This window comes from Petaurus breviceps, unplaced genomic scaffold (assembly GCF_028583685.1).
Source record: "Petaurus breviceps papuanus isolate PSGF00001 unplaced genomic scaffold, PetGlider_PUasm1.0 689, whole genome shotgun sequence".
Lineage (NCBI taxonomy): Eukaryota > Metazoa > Chordata > Mammalia > Diprotodontia > Petauridae > Petaurus > Petaurus breviceps.
In genome coordinates this window covers 9642463-9661161 of record NW_027186458.1, presented here as the reverse complement: position 1 = coordinate 9661161, position 18699 = coordinate 9642463, and the positions used below count along the sequence as shown (strand labels likewise).

General features: G+C 56.4%; 1 protein-coding gene across 1 annotated transcript; it reads left to right on the top strand.

Moving 5' to 3' along the window:
• The first annotated feature begins 795 nt into the window (after positions 1-795).
• On the top strand, positions 796-18218 carry ERI1 (exoribonuclease 1). Its single transcript, XM_069104961.1, has 7 exons — positions 796-1073; positions 1926-2089; positions 6753-6966; positions 8800-8883; positions 9540-9649; positions 13601-13715; positions 15327-18218. Exons 1-7 carry the CDS (start codon positions 960-962, stop codon positions 15567-15569), a joined length of 1044 nt encoding a protein of 347 aa, XP_068961062.1. The 5' UTR covers positions 796-959; the 3' UTR covers positions 15570-18218.
• The last annotated feature ends 481 nt before the right edge of the window (positions 18219-18699 follow it).

The following is an 18699-nucleotide window of genomic DNA, read 5'->3' as shown; positions in this document are numbered from 1 at the left end:
CAGACCCGCGCTCCTGGGAGCGCAGAAGCAGCTCGGCCAGGTCTCCCTGCGGGTCCGGGGGCACAGCGCGCGAGCCCCTGGCGGGGAAGGCTCCCGGTGTGCTCGTGCCCGCGCTGACGGGCCCCTTCGGTCCTCTAAAGGAGGAAACCGAGGGGCAGCTCCGGGCCCGGCGCCCCTGGGACGCTCTGGCACCAAGGGATGGGCACTTCTGACGCTGCCCCCACTGCCTGGGCACTGCCAGGCCTGCGGAGCGGCAGCGAGGCGGGCCCGCCCTCAGGGGGCTTACACTCCAATGGGAGACCAGGAGTGTAGGCACGTGCCAAGGCGCGCGGAGGCGCCCCCTGGCGGCAGCCGTGGGCCCCGCGCTAAAAGAAACGCTAAGGGTGGGAGGGGCGGGATGGCATGCCAGGCGAGCCCGAGTCGGCGGACCAGTTAGGGCCACGGGGCCTGGGGGGGGGGGGGGTATAATGGAGCCAGCCTCGCCCAGCAGTGAGTCCCGAGGCACCACGGAGCCCCAGAAGGGACTTGAGTAGGGAAGAGGCTCGGGGAAGCCCCTGGGGCTGGAGGAAGACCCCTCTGGCCGCTGACTGGAGGCTGGCCTGGAAAGGGGCGGGACTGGTGGCGGGCAGGCCAATCGGGAGGCGGCTGCGGTTCAGAGGCGTGAGAGGGTATGGGTCGCCCTTCGTCACGTGACCCCTACTGTTCCCTCGGCTCCTCCCTTTCCCTTCCCCGCCAGTGCTCGCGGCCCGGCTGGAAGGGCGGAGCGGAGCGCGGCCAGCCGCGACGGCGCATGCGTGCACGTGCGCGCGCCCCGGCTCGCTGCGTGCTCACGCCAGCCCGCGCTCGACCCCGGAGGCGGGAGTTTGTCCTCGCGACTGCTCGGCGTGGGGGCGGGGTGCCGGAGAGCTGGGCTTGTACGGCACGGCTGAGAGCTCTCTCGGTCAACGGGTCCAGCTGAGATGGAAGCATGTAGCGGCCAGCCGCCCGCGAGGGAGAGTCAAGAGAGACAGTTTCGCGGGGACAGCGACGGGCCAGTCCCCCGGGAGGAGCTCACGCCGGCGGGAATGAGTCAGGTTTGCCGCGCATGCGCCCCTTCGGCCTCCCCCTTCCATCCTCCCCCTCTTTAGGTCTTAGCCCCTTTCTGCGCAGGCGCTTCTTCTCTGGGTCGCTCCTCTCCTGGGCCTGGCCTGATTGCGCAGGCGCCTCCTCTGGAGGGGTCGTCCCCCCTCCCCGGGGGCCAGCTCTGTCTGCGCAGGCGTGCGGCCCGCCTCCACGTGCTTCCCGCCCTTTGGTGGCAGCCGGGCTCCCTCCAGGGGCGTGGTCGCGGCCTCCCACGCGGGGCGGTGACCTCATGACCCAGCACACGCCAGCCTCGAGTGTTGTGGATTCCCCAACTCGCCCCCGTGTTACTGTTCAGTCAGCAAGCATTTATTAAGCGCCACCGTGGGTGTTAACCAGACTTGTTGCTTGATAAAAGCAGGGGAGTCAATTTCGGGGCGGGCAGGGCGGGGGAGCACCTGTAGGGCGTTGTGCAGACCCGGGTTCGAGGCCTGCCTTCTCCGGCCGCCCTTGGGGGACCCGGAGGAGGGTCGTGGGCCGCCCAACCTTCCGCCCCCGGCCCTCCATGGAGCGCCCACGCACGCTGCCTCTGCCCCTTCCCCACGACAGTGGGCCCGGCCCTGGCAGCCCAGAGGCGCGGGGCCCTTGGTGAGCTGCTGAGCCGGGCTCTGGGAATGTATCCAGGCTCCCCCCCCCCCCCCCCCCCCCCTTTTGGCTTTTTTTCAACAGCCTGGGGGGGGGGGGGGGTGGGGAAGGGGCAGAGGCAGAGAGAGTGGGGGGGTGGAGGTGGGGGGGGGGCGGGGCAGCGCAGAAAGCTTCTCCTCAGAACTTTCAGCGCCTTAGAGAATCCCTCTGGTGTCTTTTAGGGTAAACAGCGGTGCCAGCCCGATGGCAGGAAATCCGGGGTCTCGGGTTCAAGTGATTTCAGTGACCCCATTTACAAAGAGATTGCTGTTACTAATGGCCACATTAACCGGATGAGTAAGGAAGAGCTCCGAGCCAAGCTTTCAGAATTCAAGCTGGAGACCAGGTAAGCAGCAGCTTCTTGCAGCTCGTCTGTTGGGACGGTCTGGTTTTTGGCTTAGCTGTGACTTGGAGAGCTTGTTCAATTGTCACAGCTAGACTTAGTGAGCAGACCTAGAAAGGAGAGGACCGTGGCTGTCAGTTTTGTGCCAGCATCCCTCCCAGGCAGCCGGTGCTGGGGCAGAGCCCTGGATCTGGAGGAGGCCTGGGTGACCTGCCAGCTCTGCCACGACCACCGTTGGTGTGACCTGCACAGGTCACTTCTCATCTGGAAGAGTGGCTCGGGTCCCTGGCCCCGGGAATGGCTGCCCCCCGCACCACACTTAGCCGATTCATCTCCTGGATTCCAGGTGTTTGTCCTGAGTCTGAATCCTTCAGGAATATCCTGTCTGGTCATCAGCACCACATTTAGGGCCCTTGGAGATCCTTGGCATTGAGAAGCTCAGCGGAGTCTTTACTCTTGGCCGTTTAACAATGGCAGGGATCTTTTGGGGCATAGAGTCCTGACTTTCCTGGAGTCTGACTTCCCTTGGGGAGGAGGTGGGGCTGGTCACATTTGTGAAAGCATGGAGCAGGTGTACAGAGATACAGAAAAGGTGGCAGAAGCAGTGATCGCAGACTCTGCCAAAAGTGGGGAAGGTCAGAATGTCTCCTCTGTCCTCCTTGTAGCGGGGATGTCCACCAGTGTGTGGAGAGGGCAGCCTGGGCCTCATGGTCTGGGGTCACAGAAGTAGTCTCACTTGGGACCTCACCTCAGTGTGAGAGTGATTGCCTTGTCTGCCCAGAGAGTGCTCACTATTTGCTGAGTGAGCATTTAGAATGGTCAGTGTCACGTCCTTCTTGTACCTACTGGGCAGTCTGGAGCATGTTCCTGCCTTCCAGGAGCTTCTGTTCTCACCTGGGAAGACAGCTGCACATCAGGAGTTGGGGATGTATGTGAGAGCGGTCTGGCTGGGAGTGGAGGGGACGGGGTAGATGATGCTTGCCAAGGGATGGGGGCCCGAGTTCTGGTGGGAGCAGCCTGAAGAACAGGGCTGGGACGGCCCTGGACCAGGGGAGGCCAGGCACCGAGGTCAGAGTGCTGACTGCATTCTGCCCTGAGGCAGCCCACTGAAGGCCCGTGGCTAGCTGGGTATCACTCAGGGCGTGGAGTTAGGAAGATCTGAGTTCAAATCTGGCCTCATTTACCTAGCTGGGTGATACTGAGCAAGTCACTGCCTCAGCGTCCTCATCTGTGAAATGCAGGTGATAAAATCACACCTGCCTCAGGGCTGTGGTGAGAATCCAGTGACACAGCAAATTAAAGCACTTGGCACATAGTGGGCACTCTCTTAAATGGGGGAGGGGAGGGTCAGCCAAGGCCCCTTCCAGCAGTCATTGTGTGACCCCACGATCCTGGACAGACTGAGTGAGGTCTGGGGAGTTTGACCCCTCACTCCCAGGAGCCGCGGGTTTGGTGCCAGTGCCCCTGCCCAGGATTTCTTTTCCTTGCCCCAGTGATCTTCAGTGACAGATTTCAGGATGTGTTTGGTTTTCTTTAGCCAGGAGTTAGAGGAGTTGCCCTGCCACTCACCTTGGCCTTTCTTAAAATTCTCTCACCCTACTTATTTCCTCAGTGTTTTTCACTGAGCCCTGACCAAATGCCCTGCAGGAAATCAAGGCCAGATTGACATAAGGGACTCAAACTCAGGAGCCTGATTACCCCCTTTTGGAGGGAGTATTTGGTCTCAGACGCTTGGGTTGCCCTTGAAAGGACCTCCCTAGGCCTGAGTTTTAGCAGCGTCAGGTGATGACCCGGATGACGGGCTCATCGAGAGGGAGAGAAGAGGTTTTGTCTTGTGCCTAGCTTTGGTTCATTGGATGAAGTCAGTCAGCAAACACTTGTTACGAGCCTACTAGCCCACTATGCCAGGTGCCCTGCCCCTGTCTGGTGGGGGGGACAGCTTGCAGATGGCACTGCTCAGACAAGCTGCCTGTGGGTTACATGGGAGATGCCTGGTGGGGGAAGACCCTGGGTGAAGAGGGGGAGCGAGATGAAGGTCAGCAGGCCCGGGGGCAGTCTGAGAGAGCAGCCAGGGGCTGCAGTCACCAGGTCAGAGAGGGCATGTAGGGGAGTGACAGGGGCCGGAGGGGTGGGGATGGTGAAGGCTTTGAGTGCCAGACAGCATTTTGTATTGGATCCATATGGTCAGACCGTGTAGGAAGGTCCCCTTGGTGGCCCATGGAGGCAGGACAGACTGCCCTACAGCCACTGCACTAGTCCAGGTTGGAGATAATGAGGATCTGCACCGGGCAGGGGCAGGGCCAGAGGAGACACTGGAGATAAGGATGCTACAGAAGGGGAAGCAGACAGGCCTTGGCGCCATGGTGGGTGGGTGGGGCCGGAGAGTGAGAGTGAGGATGACTGCTGGGAGGGTGGGGCTACCCTCTGAGGTCTTAGGGAGGCCAGGAGGGAAGAGGAGGCCGCAGGGGAGGGATCTGGGTGTTTGTTTGGGAACAGGGTGAGTCTGTGGCCCAAAGAGGAACATTCCTGTCTGCTGGTTGGGGTAGAACAGCCTGCCTTTGAGAGGAGAAAGTCCGAGTTGTGGCTTCCTTCCCTGCCTTTGTTGGGTCCGACAGAGGTGTCCAACATGCCGCCTCCCCCCCTACTCCAGAGAGGGCCTGAGCCAGATGAAAAGGTGACTGAGGAATCTTTAACTAAAGAAGTCGACAGAACAGACTTTGTTGCCTTTTAAACCTAACTCGTGTGGCCAGCCGGGAAGGGACCTTAGAGCTTGGATAGGAGGGGGGAAATCACATCTTTATTTTGATACAATTAATTGATTTCCTTTGTAATTCCTCTATTTATTTCTGATCAGAAGTTTTGGGCAGCAGCCACCTGCCAAAGGAGGCCTTGTTAAACCTTGTGCCAGGTCAGTGCCCTCACTTTACAGAAGAGGAGACTCCAAATGCATCATTCTTGCCCTGGCCAGTGATGCCCACGTCTGTAGCCTGTGCACCTGGGCTCCTCTTTTACCTCTGTGGGTGCTTCCTCCTGCTGGGAGGCTGAGCTGGTCTGGGGACCTGAGCCCTGCGGGACTAACGCCCCCCCGGGTGGCCGTGTGAAGTCTCTCCCCAGTGGAGTGAGCGTTTGAGAGTAGGGGCCCACAGCGCTGCCAGCCAGCCTCGGTGAGAGTGCGGCAGCGTCCGGCTTACATGCTGCCGGGCACGGGGCAGTAGGAAGGCCCTGTCCTACAGACACAGAACAAAGTACTAACTTACTTGCTCGCCTCCTCTGTGGCCTTGGGCTGGTCACTTGATGTCTCTCCCCCTTGGTTTCCTCCGGTGTCACGTGAGGGGATTGGACTAGCTGTCCTTCCCCTTCAGGCTCCCAAGCTAAAGTGATGATCATATCAGCAAAGCCAGTGGCCTCATGGAGATCTTTGTGCCCAACTTTGGAAGAACTGAATGTTTCTCAGGGCCTCCCAGCCCTCAGTCTGTGATCTGACGATCTGTCAGTAAGGTCTTGATGTGCTCTGCTCAGGAGGCAGGAGAAGGGTGAGAGGCCCACAGTCTGGGGCTCTCAGACCTGATTTTCATTTTGATTAGTTTGTACTCAAGCCTACACTTTGTGGTTTGGTACAGATCCCACTTTTTGTCTCCCAGATCCTGCCCAGCTCAGGGTATAACATGGGTACCTGTCTGATCACACACCAGGTTCAGCTGAGGAGTGAAGGGGATTGGTTGGGACCCCTCTGGACCCTGGAGAAATGGGTGTGTGCAGTGAAAAAGCAGATGTCCCTGGCATGCCATTGTCACTGAACACTGACCTTAGTAGACATTATAATATAATTCCTGTTAAACATTTGGTTTTTTAGGCCTTTTTAAATGTTTTAGGTCTATTTCCTTTTTCAGTGTTTTTCATCTGTCTTCACTTCATGATTTTTATTCTTCAAGAGTGTGTCTGTGTGTTGTAAATTAACATGCCCCTCCCACACTATTCCCTTCTGCCATTGGACAGATTTAGAACAAACAGATGAACCTCAAAACTGAATCTTTCAATACATATCTACATCGTTGAGCAGAACGAGTTCCCACATTAGCTGTGTCTGAAAATAGATGTCTCTTCCTGCATTTTAAGCTCATCACCTCAAATTGGCTAAATCCTGTCGTTGTGTGAAGTTGCTCTCTTGTCTTTCAAAGTGGCTTCTCTCCACGATGTTGTATGAATTGTTCCCCCCCCCCCTTGTCTCCCTTTACTCAGCATCTGTTCATAGGGATCATCCCAGTTTCCTCCCCAAATGTCTGTTTTACCATGTCATAGGACGTCCTAATGCTTCATTCTGTCCATTTACCACGATTTGCTTAACCATTCCCCAAAGGAGAAATGCCTGCTTTGTTTCCACTTTGGGACACCGTGAGAAGAGCTGCTTTTCCTGCCGCTCTCTGTGGCAGGGTCAGCAGGGATGCCCTTGCTGGGAGGGGCTCAGCCAGTGGCTGGGCTCGGGGTGCCCCTCGGAGCCTCGAGCTTTACGTGGTCACCCTAATTCTCTGTCATCCTTAGCGTTGTACTTTTCCTCCCTTCACTGGTAGCTGGGCTTTCTCCTTTGAAGTCTGCCTGTCTGTCTGCTCTGATTGCTTCGCTCTGGTCGCGGTGCCTGAGCGTGAGTCAGCTTCTCCTGTCTCCTCAGAGGCGTGAAGGATGTTCTCAAGAAGCGGCTCAAGAACTACTACAAGAAGGAGAAGCTGACCCAGCAGTGGGAGGACGGGGACACCGGCCGCTGCTATGACTACATTTGCATCATTGACTTTGAAGCCACCTGTGAGGAGGGCAACCCCCCTGAGTTCACGCATGAGATCATCGAGTTCCCCATTGTGCTGCTGAACACACGCACGCTGGAGATCGTAAGTGAGCCCAGCTGCCGTGTGGTGCCTGTCTCTTTTGGTGCGGCGGGGCCTGCCCTGGCCATTGCTCTGCCCCAGACCAGCCTCTGGTGACAGGGACAGGACCAGCCTGTGGGGCAGCCTCAGGGTCACTTGTCATGTGGGTGGGGGTGATCTCTGGGGGCCTCACCCTCAGCGAGGGTGCTTCTTGGTTGTGAGACTCTGCCTAGGGCAGAGCATGCTGGCTTCTCCTGGGACTCGGCGCAGCCCCCAAGGCCAGAACCAGGAGCAGCAAGGTCCCCCTCATCTGGTGGTCTTGTTAGGGAAAGCTGCTTAATTGTGAGCCCCTCCCCAGCTCCGGGCAGGGACTGGATGGCCGCCACGCTCCATATGTCTCTCAGGTTCTTTTAGTCTGACTGCTACCCTGAAGAAGATCCCTTCTTTGGTACCTGTTGGGTGGGCCAGGAACCAGGAGAATGGTGCATTGTCATTGTGTTCATTCACTCCCCATGCCCTACGTGGTCTTCCCAGATGCCACTGAAGTTGTCCGTTTCATGGTGTCTCGTGGCCTAGTCATGCTCTGTTCCATGCCTACACAGCTCCTTGTTTAGCCGTTACCCAAAGGAGGGTGCCCCGTGTTCTCTGCTTCAGGGCTGGCACAGACAGAGCTTCCATGACTTGGTCGATGTGAAGATCCTTTTCTTACCTCTTTGATTTCGGTACCTCTGGGGCATAGTCCAGAAAGCCTGGCCCAGTTGTTGGCTCTGCCTGCCATCCGTGGTGCCCCAAAGCCCGCATGGCTGGTAGAGGAGCCCCCCAAGTCCCACAGCCACAGTGTAGCAGAGGGCCAGTGCACCAGGCTATCTCTGGTTAAGTTGGGACGTGCTGCTTAAGAGAGCAGAATGCTTTGGAAAAACCAGCATTCCCGATCTTTGGTTGGGTTCAGTTATTTGGAAAACGCCTGGAGGGTGGACCTGCCCCTTCTTATAGTGCCAGCCCATTGAGATATTTATTGCATGTTGGAGTGTGGTGTGTCTTCCAGTGAAGCCTTCGCGGGCATCAGTGGTCACGACAAGGGAGGTGACAGCTGCATTTAGGGGTCTGTGACCTGGCAGAAGGGCCTGGTTCTTTTGGAGCACCATGCCATAAGAGACCTTGCCAAGCTTGAGTGCAGAGGGAAGGGAGCACGGGGCAGTTACCTGCCATACTCCAGTGTTATCATGGGGAAACAGACCCCTGTGGTTCGCCTTCCCAGAGGGCTGTTAGCAGAAAGGTTCAGCTGAAGAAAAAAAAGACTTCATGGTGCTTAGTACTGACCCAGAGTAAGAAGTAAGTGGTTAGCTCCCTGCCCCGGGAAGTGCTGAAGCATCCTGGTTCTGCCATGGGCCCAGGCAGGCTCTTTGACCTTGGCAGTGGAAGGTCTCCAGAGGCCATTGGCTGTGGCTGTGGTCCTGCAGCCTCTGTGCAGAACAGCCAGGAAGGACTGGCTCCTTCTGGTATCCCAGAGTGCAGCTCCCTGGGGGCTTCTGGGCACTTCCTCTTTGTTGGGCGTCTTCTGTTACGGCAGAGACGGCTGCGGTTCACTCTCCGCGGGCGTCATGCCCACCTGTTGCTTCCTCACTGCCTTCTACTAACTAGACGCTTATCTGAGGGCGTGAGATTCTAGAACACGGCTGTCTCGAGGACTCGTTTGGAATTCTCCAGACTCTCCAAGCCAGCTACTTTAGCTCATTGTAACCTTGCTCCTGTTGTGAAGAGAAGTGAGTGAGCATGCCCTAGGAAGGCCCGCTGTCCCCATTCTCTCCAGAACCAGCTTGATTCTCGCTCATGAGCCGTGGTCTCTTTGCCTCGTAGGAAGACACCTTCCAGCAGTATGTGAGGCCAGAGATCAACACGCAGCTGTCTGACTTCTGCATCAACCTCACAGGAATCACGCAGGTGATCACAGCCAGGCTTGGGACTGAACATTCAGTCTTCATTTATGAAGGGGAGGGTGTTTATCGCTTGCCAGTTGGGTTTCTCAGACTTCGGTCTTCTTAGAAGAAGACATGCACAGCTCTGTCCCCTAGGTCAGCTTGGCAGGAAGGCCTAGGGCTCTCCACTGGCTGGAGTCGGCCCCGTGTGAGCTTTTCCTCCACTCATCAGGGCCGTGATGCATCTGATGGTCAGTCCTGCGAGTGTCAGCACCCTGAGGAGAGAGGCTGTTCTGGCATTGGGTATCCTCTTATTCACAGGCCATCTTATGCTAAATCTAGCTTAAGGATTTAGCTCCTTGGCCTTTTGGTAAAGCTCGGGATTCAGAGGCTCCTTCGGGTAAGGGCGGTGGTGGTGAGAATCATTGCCCTTCCCAGGTGTGCTGGCTTGGTGACAGTTACCCCGATCCTGGCTCTAAATAAGTATTGTTTTAAGGGGCCCGTTGGTGTAAGAGGGATGCCCCTCCCCCTGCGCCTGTGCCTTTGCCCAGAAGGGACAGGCTAGCTTCGATTCAGTAAGTGGTGACTAAAAAACAAACATGAACTTGAGAGTGAAAGCATTTGCTCCGCAGCCCCCTTTTTCTCTCTCTGATTTGCTGACCCCTACTTTTACATCTTCAGGACATGGTGGACCAAGCTGACACTTTCCCTCAGGTTCTTCGGAACGTAGTGGATTGGATGAGGCTGAAAGAGCTGGGAACCAAGTACAAGTACTCCATACTGACGGATGGGTGAGTAGAAGCCTGCAGCCATAGCAGCCCACGTGGCCTTCTGTGGACAGGCGGACAAGAGGCCACGACAGGTGCTTGCACATTAGCAGTGCTTGCCAAGGGTGCATCCCACAGGAGCTAGCCTTTTTCTCTGCTGTGTTCCTGTTTCTGATCCATAGGGGGGGCGTGGGCTGGAAGAAGGGGAAGCCGTGATCACAGAAGGCTGTCTAGGAGCAGAGTGTCAGCCTCAGGGCTTAGCACGTCCTGCCTGGTCTCCTTGTCAGTCAGCATTTGAAAGCTTCCTGAGGCCTTTCCCTTTGTTGTCCCCACTGTCTGTAGATGGGTGACGTGGGGCTCCCCTGTTAGTGTCGGGCGGTGTTGGCAGTGAGGCTGCTTCCACCACTCTCCCTTAGCTTGTCCCTCGCTCTCTGCTGCTGGATGGTTTAGGGCCTGCTTTTCGCGGCACCCCCCCCCGGGGGACCCGTCTCCCTCTGCCTCATCACCTCCCCGTTCCTGTCTGCTTGCCTCAAGGCCCCCTCCACTCCCATTTCCATGCAGCTTCTCCTAATACGCCTTCCCATCCTTTCTCTCTCACCCCGTCCACCTTTGTCCTCTGACCTTCCCTCCCACTTTCTGCCGGCCCTGCCCAGGTTGGTTCTTCATCATGCCCTCTGCTTATCTGGTTGTTAAGAGGTCAGAGAAGGCCTGACTGCTAGAAGGCTGGAGTGTGGAAGGAGGGGAAGAAGGACCTGGGGATGTTTAAGCTGTGTGGGGCCCCAGTCCCTGAGGATGGAGACACCATGAGTCCTTCCAGGTGTGATACCTACAGACATCGCCAGGTGCTGTCAGACAGGAGGGTATCCAGGAGGTGCCAAAGCTGGCAGAGAGCAGTGGCATGGCCTGGGGCAGCCACAGAGGTCTGCTGTCTTACCCCACATAGCCCTGATGTGGCAGAGAGATTTTGCCTGGAGGAGTCTGGGAAATGGTGTGGTGGAGCTTATGAATTGTTGGCTAAGAGAGCGGAGATGGCCTGCGGGAGCCAGGGTGTCTTATGGACTGCTGCTGAAGTCAGGCAGATGTGAGAAGGGTGGCCTGGTGCCTGAGGATGGACCCCCACTTACAATGGCCGGCCGGCTCCTGCCACGGGGAGAGCGTCGTGCTGCTAGGGCTGATGAGACGGTATTTGCCTGCAGTCCTGCCAGTCTGATCTGATGGCAAGGGAACAGGGTGAGAAGAAACGGGGCATGCCTTTGCCCTCCAGCCTGGCTCCCAGAAATGACAAGTGAGGAGCCAGCCCTAAAACCCCAGCCTCAAAGGAGGATATTGCCAAGTGCCCAGAGCATGAGCAGCAGCCAGGAGGGAGAGGTGACCATGACTGACTCCCAGGGCACATTTACCTTCCGGGAGCTGGGGGAGTGTCCCTGAGGCTCGTAATGAGGATGTGGCCAGGGATGGAGGAGGGGCGAGCATCCGGCTGAAGATCAGAAGGGCCTGATGCACGGGACGAGCCCTTGGAGCCGACAGCCACACACTGCCTGGACGGGAGTGGGGCATGGCCAGGTCTGGGAAGGATGTGGCGAGACTGGCCCGGAGGAGTGAGGGCAGCTTTAGTTATTCAGGTGTTTGCCAGGAGAAGCAGAGCCCCTCTGAAGGCCCTGATGGCATTTCAGCCTGGTTACACCGAGGAGGGAAATGGACATCGCACCTTAGCCTTGGCAGCAGGGGGGAGACAGGCCAGGATGGAGGGGTCAGATCCCATGTGCTCAGTTCAGTAGCGTTGGAAAATAGACAGCTAAGGAAACGTCCTGAGGACACAGGAGGTGACGGCACATGGGCAGGTAGGGGAGAGGCGCCCCAGGAGTGAGGCAGGGCCCCAGTGAGGAGCGGGCTGTGGTGAGGCTGGTGGGGCAGGGGTGGGGAAGTCACGTAGGGAGGAAGGAGCAGCTGGATGCCAGTGGGGCTCCTGAGAGGAGTGGGGCTGGGCAGAGCCTGGGGCCAGCTGGAGCGGGATGGAGTCGTGGGTCACACAGGCTGAGCTGGGCCTTCTTAGCTCTGGGCCTCAGTTGAGAGGATTGCCCTGCACAGTCCCAAGATGCAGCAGAAGATGCTGGTCTGGGCCTGAGTGTCTGAGGTCAGGTGCCGAGTTAAGGTCTTGTTGGAGGGCCAGTGACAGTTCTGGAGCAGATTGATGTCAGGAGAGCTGAAGCTCAGAGGGGACCAAGGGAGAGGAGATTGGAGGAGGGAGGGGACCGGAGCCTCGAGGTGGGGGGCTTGCTTCTTCTTGGACACCTTTCCTTGGTGTTCTGGCCTGGCAGGGACAGAGCAGTCCAGGCTGGTGAGCAGCTCGTCCCCAAGATGAGAAGGGAGAGAGTATAAGAGAGGGCTTGACTGACCATCGCCTTTGGCAACCTGAGACCCAGAGGAGCTGACCGACGGGGAGGCCGAGCCGGGGTCTGGGTTCTTTGGCACAGAAAGATGGCTCTGTGGGACTGAGGAGACAGGAGGAGAGTAGCTGCATTGAATTTGACAGCGTTGCCCTACCTAAGGGGATGTGGATGGCTTTGTACCCACGAGCCGTGTGGCCCTGGCCTTTCTCTTTGCTTTGACCGCACTGAGCCTGGTAGGTCCGTGGAGTGTTTGCCAGTCTCTCCTGCCGTTCTTGTGGACCGAATTAGAGGCCGAGGAGTTGTCACTGGACCCAAAGAGCAGTCATGGCAAGAGGGGTCTCTGCTGGGCCTCTGGTGGTGAATGTCTGGACACGGAGTGGGTGGCAGCCTCATCCAGGATGACCTGAAGGTGGGAGCCGACATGGCTCACTCAGCGGGTGGCCGGAGCATTGGGCTGAGTCCAGGCAGACTGGGCTGGTAGGGAGTCTTGTGCTCGGTGGTGGTGGTGAGAGGGCAGACTCCTCTGAGGTGCCCATCGGGGGGCATGGAGGCAGGTCCCTGGTATACGAGGAAATAACGATGGACGGTAGTGCCTTGTGGTCACAGGGCTCTGCTCTGTGCTGCCCTGGTCAGCTTTGGTGGCCACATTTAGCAAGAGCACTGTGACTTTGGAGGTGCAGAGGCCGCCTCCTCGAGAACCCCTGAGGTTTTCTGGGGAGGCTGGACTGGGTGGTCCTGCGAGGTCTGACAGCCATGATTCTGTCTCCTCAAAAGCAGGGGCAGCGTGAGCCGTCACCCCCAAGTCAGTGAAGAATAGAACCAAGAGGGGGAAGGGGTTTGTGACAGCCGTGTCACCGTGGCCCTTGCAGTGTCCAGGCTGGAGAGGGAGAAGGAGGGCCCAGAGGGGCTTCTCAATCCCGATTGGCCCAGTTGTGGCAGGTGGAGTTAGGGCTGGTCAGGAGCCGAGAGAGAAGAGGGCCTGAGGAGCAGGCAGGGAGAGCTTTCTTATACTGCCTTCTGGGTGTTTGCTTTCAATTCTGGCTGCTTTTGTCCCTTTCTTCTTTTTTCCCCAATTAAAACAAATTTAAGTAGTTTTCACCTTGTCTGTATCTTTTTTAAAAAACAACAATGGCAGAGGTACCCCTAGCTTTATCATTGTGGTACAAATGATGGGTGTACATTTTGTGTTAAAGTTAATGTATGAGAGCCAGGAAGCCCACCTTCTGTCCCGGGCAGAGGCCCTCCACATGTGGGGCCTGGGTGACAGCTGGGGAGAGGCCCTCCACGTGTGGGGCCGGGTGACCCGGGGCAGAGGCCCTCCACGTGTGGGGCCGGGGGACAGCTGGGGAGAGGTTCAGCCTGGGTGGGGTGGGCGGCCGGTCCCCTGGGGGGGGACGGGAGGGAAGGAGTTAAGTGTATTGTCAGCGCTGTGGAGGTGCTGATGGAGTGAGCTCAGGGCCAGCAGGCAGCTGTAACGGGGGAGCAGTCAGGGCCAGTGGAGCTGGCAGAGCGGGGTGAGGTCAAGAGCTGGCCGTCACGCTGGTGTGGCATTCATCTTCTCCTTTTTCTCCCCTTCCCCTCCAAGTTCATGGGATATGAGTAAGTTCCTGAATATTCAGTGTCAGATCAGCAGGCTCAGATACCCTTCTTTTGCCAAAAAGTGGATCAATATTCGAAAGTCATATGGAAACTTTTACAAGGTAACGTTTGTTTATTTTGTTACACAGTGATGTTGTTGTTAAGTCTTGTTATGTATCATGCTTGTGTCAAGGAAGCGCTTTGTTGGCTCACTCCGCAAACGTGGCCCCTTGTGGGAACGGTGGCTTCAGGAAGGAAGGAGGGAGCAGTCGGGGGCAGAGGTTGTAGTCTGAGGGTGCGTGGGGGAGCCCTGGCCGGGATGACGCTTGACTCCTTAGGCTCTCACATCAAGAGATAGGCCGCGGGGCCCTGTGGAGCTCGGCAGGGCTGGCTCGGGGTTCTGTTCCCATCCGCCTGCCCTTGACTCAACCCCTTCATGTAGAAGGAAACCCCTGCTGTTCTTCATCATTGTGGCCCTCCTGGCAGCCTCCCCAGCCTGCTTTCTGAGGGAGGGAGAATGTGTGCATGTGTATATGAGCACACCTGTCCCTGGTCATGAATCCAGGTCAGTCCCATCCATTTTTTGGAGTGTCTTCTCTCTCCCATCTCAGCTGTTCTGGGCTCAGGAAGGCTCCATCCCTTCACTCGTGCCTGGGGCCGGGCTGGCCTGGCGGATCCGGGGCTCATGCGCTGGCTCAGGTCTTCTGGAGTCTTTGCCGATCAGAGGATTCGGGCCCCCTGAGCACGTGCGGCCGTGGGCCTCTCCTGCCCGTGCTGCCAGTCAGATTTCCCGTGCGGCGGCATCTGCTCTCCTTTGGATTTGGTGTTGATTTTGACCCTGATTCTAGCGAGTCAGGTTCTTTCTTGTGGAGATTTAGGAAGATGACCCCGCTTTCCCCTGGGGTGGAGCTGGTGACCAGGGAGGCCCTTCTTCACTGTTCAGCCCGACAAGTGTGGCGGAGCGCGGGGGAGAGAAGTCCTCCCCAAGGGCCTTGCCGCGTCTCATCTTTGTCACTGATGACGTCATGGCGGGCCATGACCTTGATGTCCTGCCGGTTACTCAGCACTTCTCATTTGCCTTCTTTTGATCATGAACCTATAAATATTTTCACAAAATAATTTTTTTTAATTTTTTAATGTTCTTTTGAGGTATATTCCCCAGAGCAATGATTGGGTCCAACAGGGTGGGACTGGGTAGGATGATTTCTTTTTGTAGAATGCTGTCAGCCTTCCTTCTGCAAAGATCCCACCCCCTCGCAGTACCACCATTCATGCATTCATGTAGGAGTGTCCCCTCCTGCACTGTTTTGCTGGGTTGGAGCTTTTTTTTGCCAGCTTGGTGGATGTGAGGTGCTGCTGTGTTCCCGTGTGCCCAGTGCGTTTAGGAGAGTTTCCGTCCGGTGTGCGCGAGCTTGGTTTTCCCTTCACCTTTGGTGCGATTTTTGTCCAGGGTTCTCTGCAGATCCTTCTGAAGGGGACTTGTGCAGCAACTCGTTTCTAGCCAGAGGCGTGTTAGTAGCCCTGTGGAGCCTCAGGGCCCCGGGCACAGACTTGGCCGTCGGAGCTTGGACGGCTTCCTGCGCAAGGAACTGGCTCTGAGGGCCGAGGAGGTTGTAGGCTGGCCTTATGTGTGAGATCAGGATGACATTCTAGATCTTCACATTGTTCTGCATGTTCTTCTGCAGTCCGCTGTTGGAGCGCGTGACAGATGGTCTGCTGTGCTTTGTTCCCAGATTCCTCGGAACCAGACCAAGCTGACCATCATGCTTGAAAAGCTGGGCATGAGCTATGATGGGCGGCCCCACAGCGGCCTCGATGACTCCAAGAACATCGCCCGCATCGCGGTGCGCATGCTGTGCGACGGCTGTGAGCTGCGGGTCAATGAGAGGATGCACGGCGGCCAGCTGACCAGCGTGTCCTCCGCCTTGCCCGTAGAGGGCGCCCCCGCCCCACAGATGCCCCACTTCCGAAATTAGCCATCAAGGGTTATTGGCTCCGGGCGGGTGACTCAAGCTTGGGCTGCTTCCAAAAGTTAGCAGATGGTCAGACATTCATTGGACTAGCTCTGCAATGCGAGATTCAAGCACCTTAGACATGTAAAAGGTTGTTTTATTGCAGGGGTGTGTGCGTATATATGTATTTTGTTGAACAAATATATATGTATATATGTGTGTGTATATATATTTGTTGAACAAATAACAGATGGAGGGAGTATTCTAATTCAATGCCACCAGCACTTTTAGTTCTCAGAGTATTGTTTAACAGTCTCATGTATGTATTTGTGTGTGTGTGTGTGTGTGTGCTTATGCTTGGTGTGCACACACAAACATATGTGTGTGTGTGTATATAACTGTATGTTCCTTTGTGGAAGTGAGATTGAGCCTTCGAGGATACAAGGTGCCCTGTCTGTGTTCAAGTGGGCTCGTCCTTAGCCAAAGTGCACTTCCTTCCCCGGGGACATGCCCCATCCATCCCTGTGCACTCATCTGACCCAGAAGGAAGGAAGGACGAGGTCAGGAGCAGGATGGCAGGCCACGCATGGCGCAGAGAGATCGCTTTCTGGGGTGGTTGGGCAAAATCAGGTCTGGTCACAGGATCTGATGAAAAATGTACTGATTAACGCAGATTACTGACAAATGGAAAGAAAATGGAGTTTGGGGGAAATCACAGAAAATGTAACATGGAACTTACTCTACAGTTTTCAGAAGGATTAGGTTTTTGGGCCTTTTTTCCCCTGCCCCACAGCGACAGCCTGAAAGTTTGTGAAACCAAGTAACTATAAATAGTAAGGTGGTATGAGGCCTGCTTCTCTTAATTCAGTCCTAAAAATCAAGCACCACCATTGGTAGTTGGCACAGCCGAGGGGAGAATAAAGCCAAGTGACGTGTTCCATCCCATTTCTGGGGAACCCTCAGATCCTTTAGAACATCCATCATGTTGCAGGGAAGGAGGCTTGGCCTGGACTACTTTCTGCAGTGACCTGGGCAGCCTCCATGGTCAGACTTGTTTCCAGCATGCTGTATGTCAGTCATTGAGTTGCCCACCACATGTTGCAAACAGTGATCATTGATACCAAGACAGGAAAAGATCAGTTCTTATCTACAAGAGGATGTTTTACCTGGAGGCAGAAATCTTGTTTGGATGTATTCAGAGACCATTCTCTCCCTGCTTCTTCCTGGAGGCCAACTTCTCTGGGCAGTGATGACCCTGGCCTCCTGTCTGTCACAGGAGGAGGCCTCAGCACCTGTGGGGCAGCGTGGTAGGCAGAGAGGTGCTCTGGCCGTGTGCAGGGTGGGCCCGGTGCTCAGGACTGCGCTGTTAAGCATTCTGTAGTCTGCTGCATTGTATTATGCCTGCTTTTGTTTTTATTCTTATTTTAACTTGAAATCTGCCCTTTATTTAAAGACCTTTGGGTACACGTACAGGGGTGTCCTTGATCATATGGTTGTTCTTTTTGTCTTGAAGGCGGTAGCGTCCCATTTCAGTAGAAGATGGGCCCGTGGGGTCGTGCTCGCAGCGCAGGGCAGTGCATGCCACATTGCTTTAGGAAGCCGTCAGGTCTCAGTTTTGGGAGTTTGTCTCCTTTCCCTTTCCAGTCTCCTTGTGTTTGTAGGAGTCATTTGCTTTTGTCTTGTTTAGAAAGCTGACCCCTTTAAAGTCACTGCTGTTACAGCATGCGTCTCTCGGGCTTCAGAAGGTCATGCTCTGTCTCTGCTTTGCTGGCCAAACCAAATATTGATTGAGTTTGGACACCGTGTACCCTCCCTGCTCTCCCGCCTGAGATGGCTTCCTCTGTTGCACGATAGAGCCCCGCAGCCCTTCCCTGACGCCGGGCACAGTCTGGAAGGCTGGTGCTGCAGCAGAGGCCTCGTGCTTCTCCCGCACCCTTTCTTCTCTCCGGGGCGTGGCAGACAGTGCCTTTCTGACATCCAGGGGTGCCCCTTAGAAGCAGTGCTAGGAAAAGGTTTGAGAAGTGGCCTTTTGCCTTGATTTTCGTTTGAGTCATCTCCAGTCCACTATGCTTGAAATTCCTGTTAGTCTTTGTATCTGTTAGACCAGTGGTTTGTGGGTTTCCTGTCTGGTTCAGGCCAGAACCCGCTGCAGGCTCCACGCAGCCCATCAGTGTAGTCTCGTGTCCTTGGTACTTAGGTCGTTGTGGGCCCCAAACCAGTTATTGTACAGACTTCCTCTTCTGTTACTTTCTCTGTGACCAAAGTGCCTAAAGAGGGCGTCGACAGATGGGTCTGCTGAAGGGGGCCCGCGGGAGCCACAAGAACCCCCAGCAGGTCCTGCCAGGAGCAGAAGAAACGCATCGTCCCCGTCAGTCCTCGTGGCCGCCGAGGAGGGAGGAGCGGCGCCATGGTAGGGTGTTGGGTGGAGGAAGGGGAAGGGGCGTAGTGCAAGGGGACCAAGCAGCAATGGTGTCGCCAGAGAGCTCGGCCACCACCACGACGCTGTCTGCCTTGGGGAGCTGCCTGCTTTCTCAGATCCGTTTGTTCAAGCATTGCTGTTATCTTTTGGGGGGCGGGGCGGGTGGGAGAGGAAGGGATGATGGATGGAATTCATGCATTGTGTGCTTCGTTCCGAATAAAATCATGCACCTGCTGTTATCTTGCAGGCCCCTGCTCCTTCCTCTCCTTCCTCCAGCGTTCATTTGGCACTCTCCGCTAGAAGGGGCCTTGGTTCTTGGAGACTAATACGGGGAGGAGGAGGGGGCCCCACGCCATGCTCCCTTGAATGTAGAGAGCTTTTTGACCTGCTGACTTGAGTTGAGACTGCAGACAGATGGATGCTGTCTTTCTCTCTGGGCTTGGCTCCCTAGGGGACTCTCACCATGGGGAATGCTCATCCTCAAGCCGATTGGAGCATCTCATCAGAGTTAGGGTGTCTGCAGCAGAAGCGGGTGGGGGGGGGAGATGCCTCTAGGAAGGCAAGTGCAGATGGAGCTGTGGAAAGGGAAAGGCCTGTTTGGGAGTCATCTGCATAGAGGGAATGTTGAGACTCTGGGGGGTGCCCGAGAAGAAGCCCTGAGGGGCCCCAGAGTGCATGTAGTCCTGACCAGGGAGTGGGTGGATGGAGGTGTAGAGGATGGCCCAGAGGCACCAA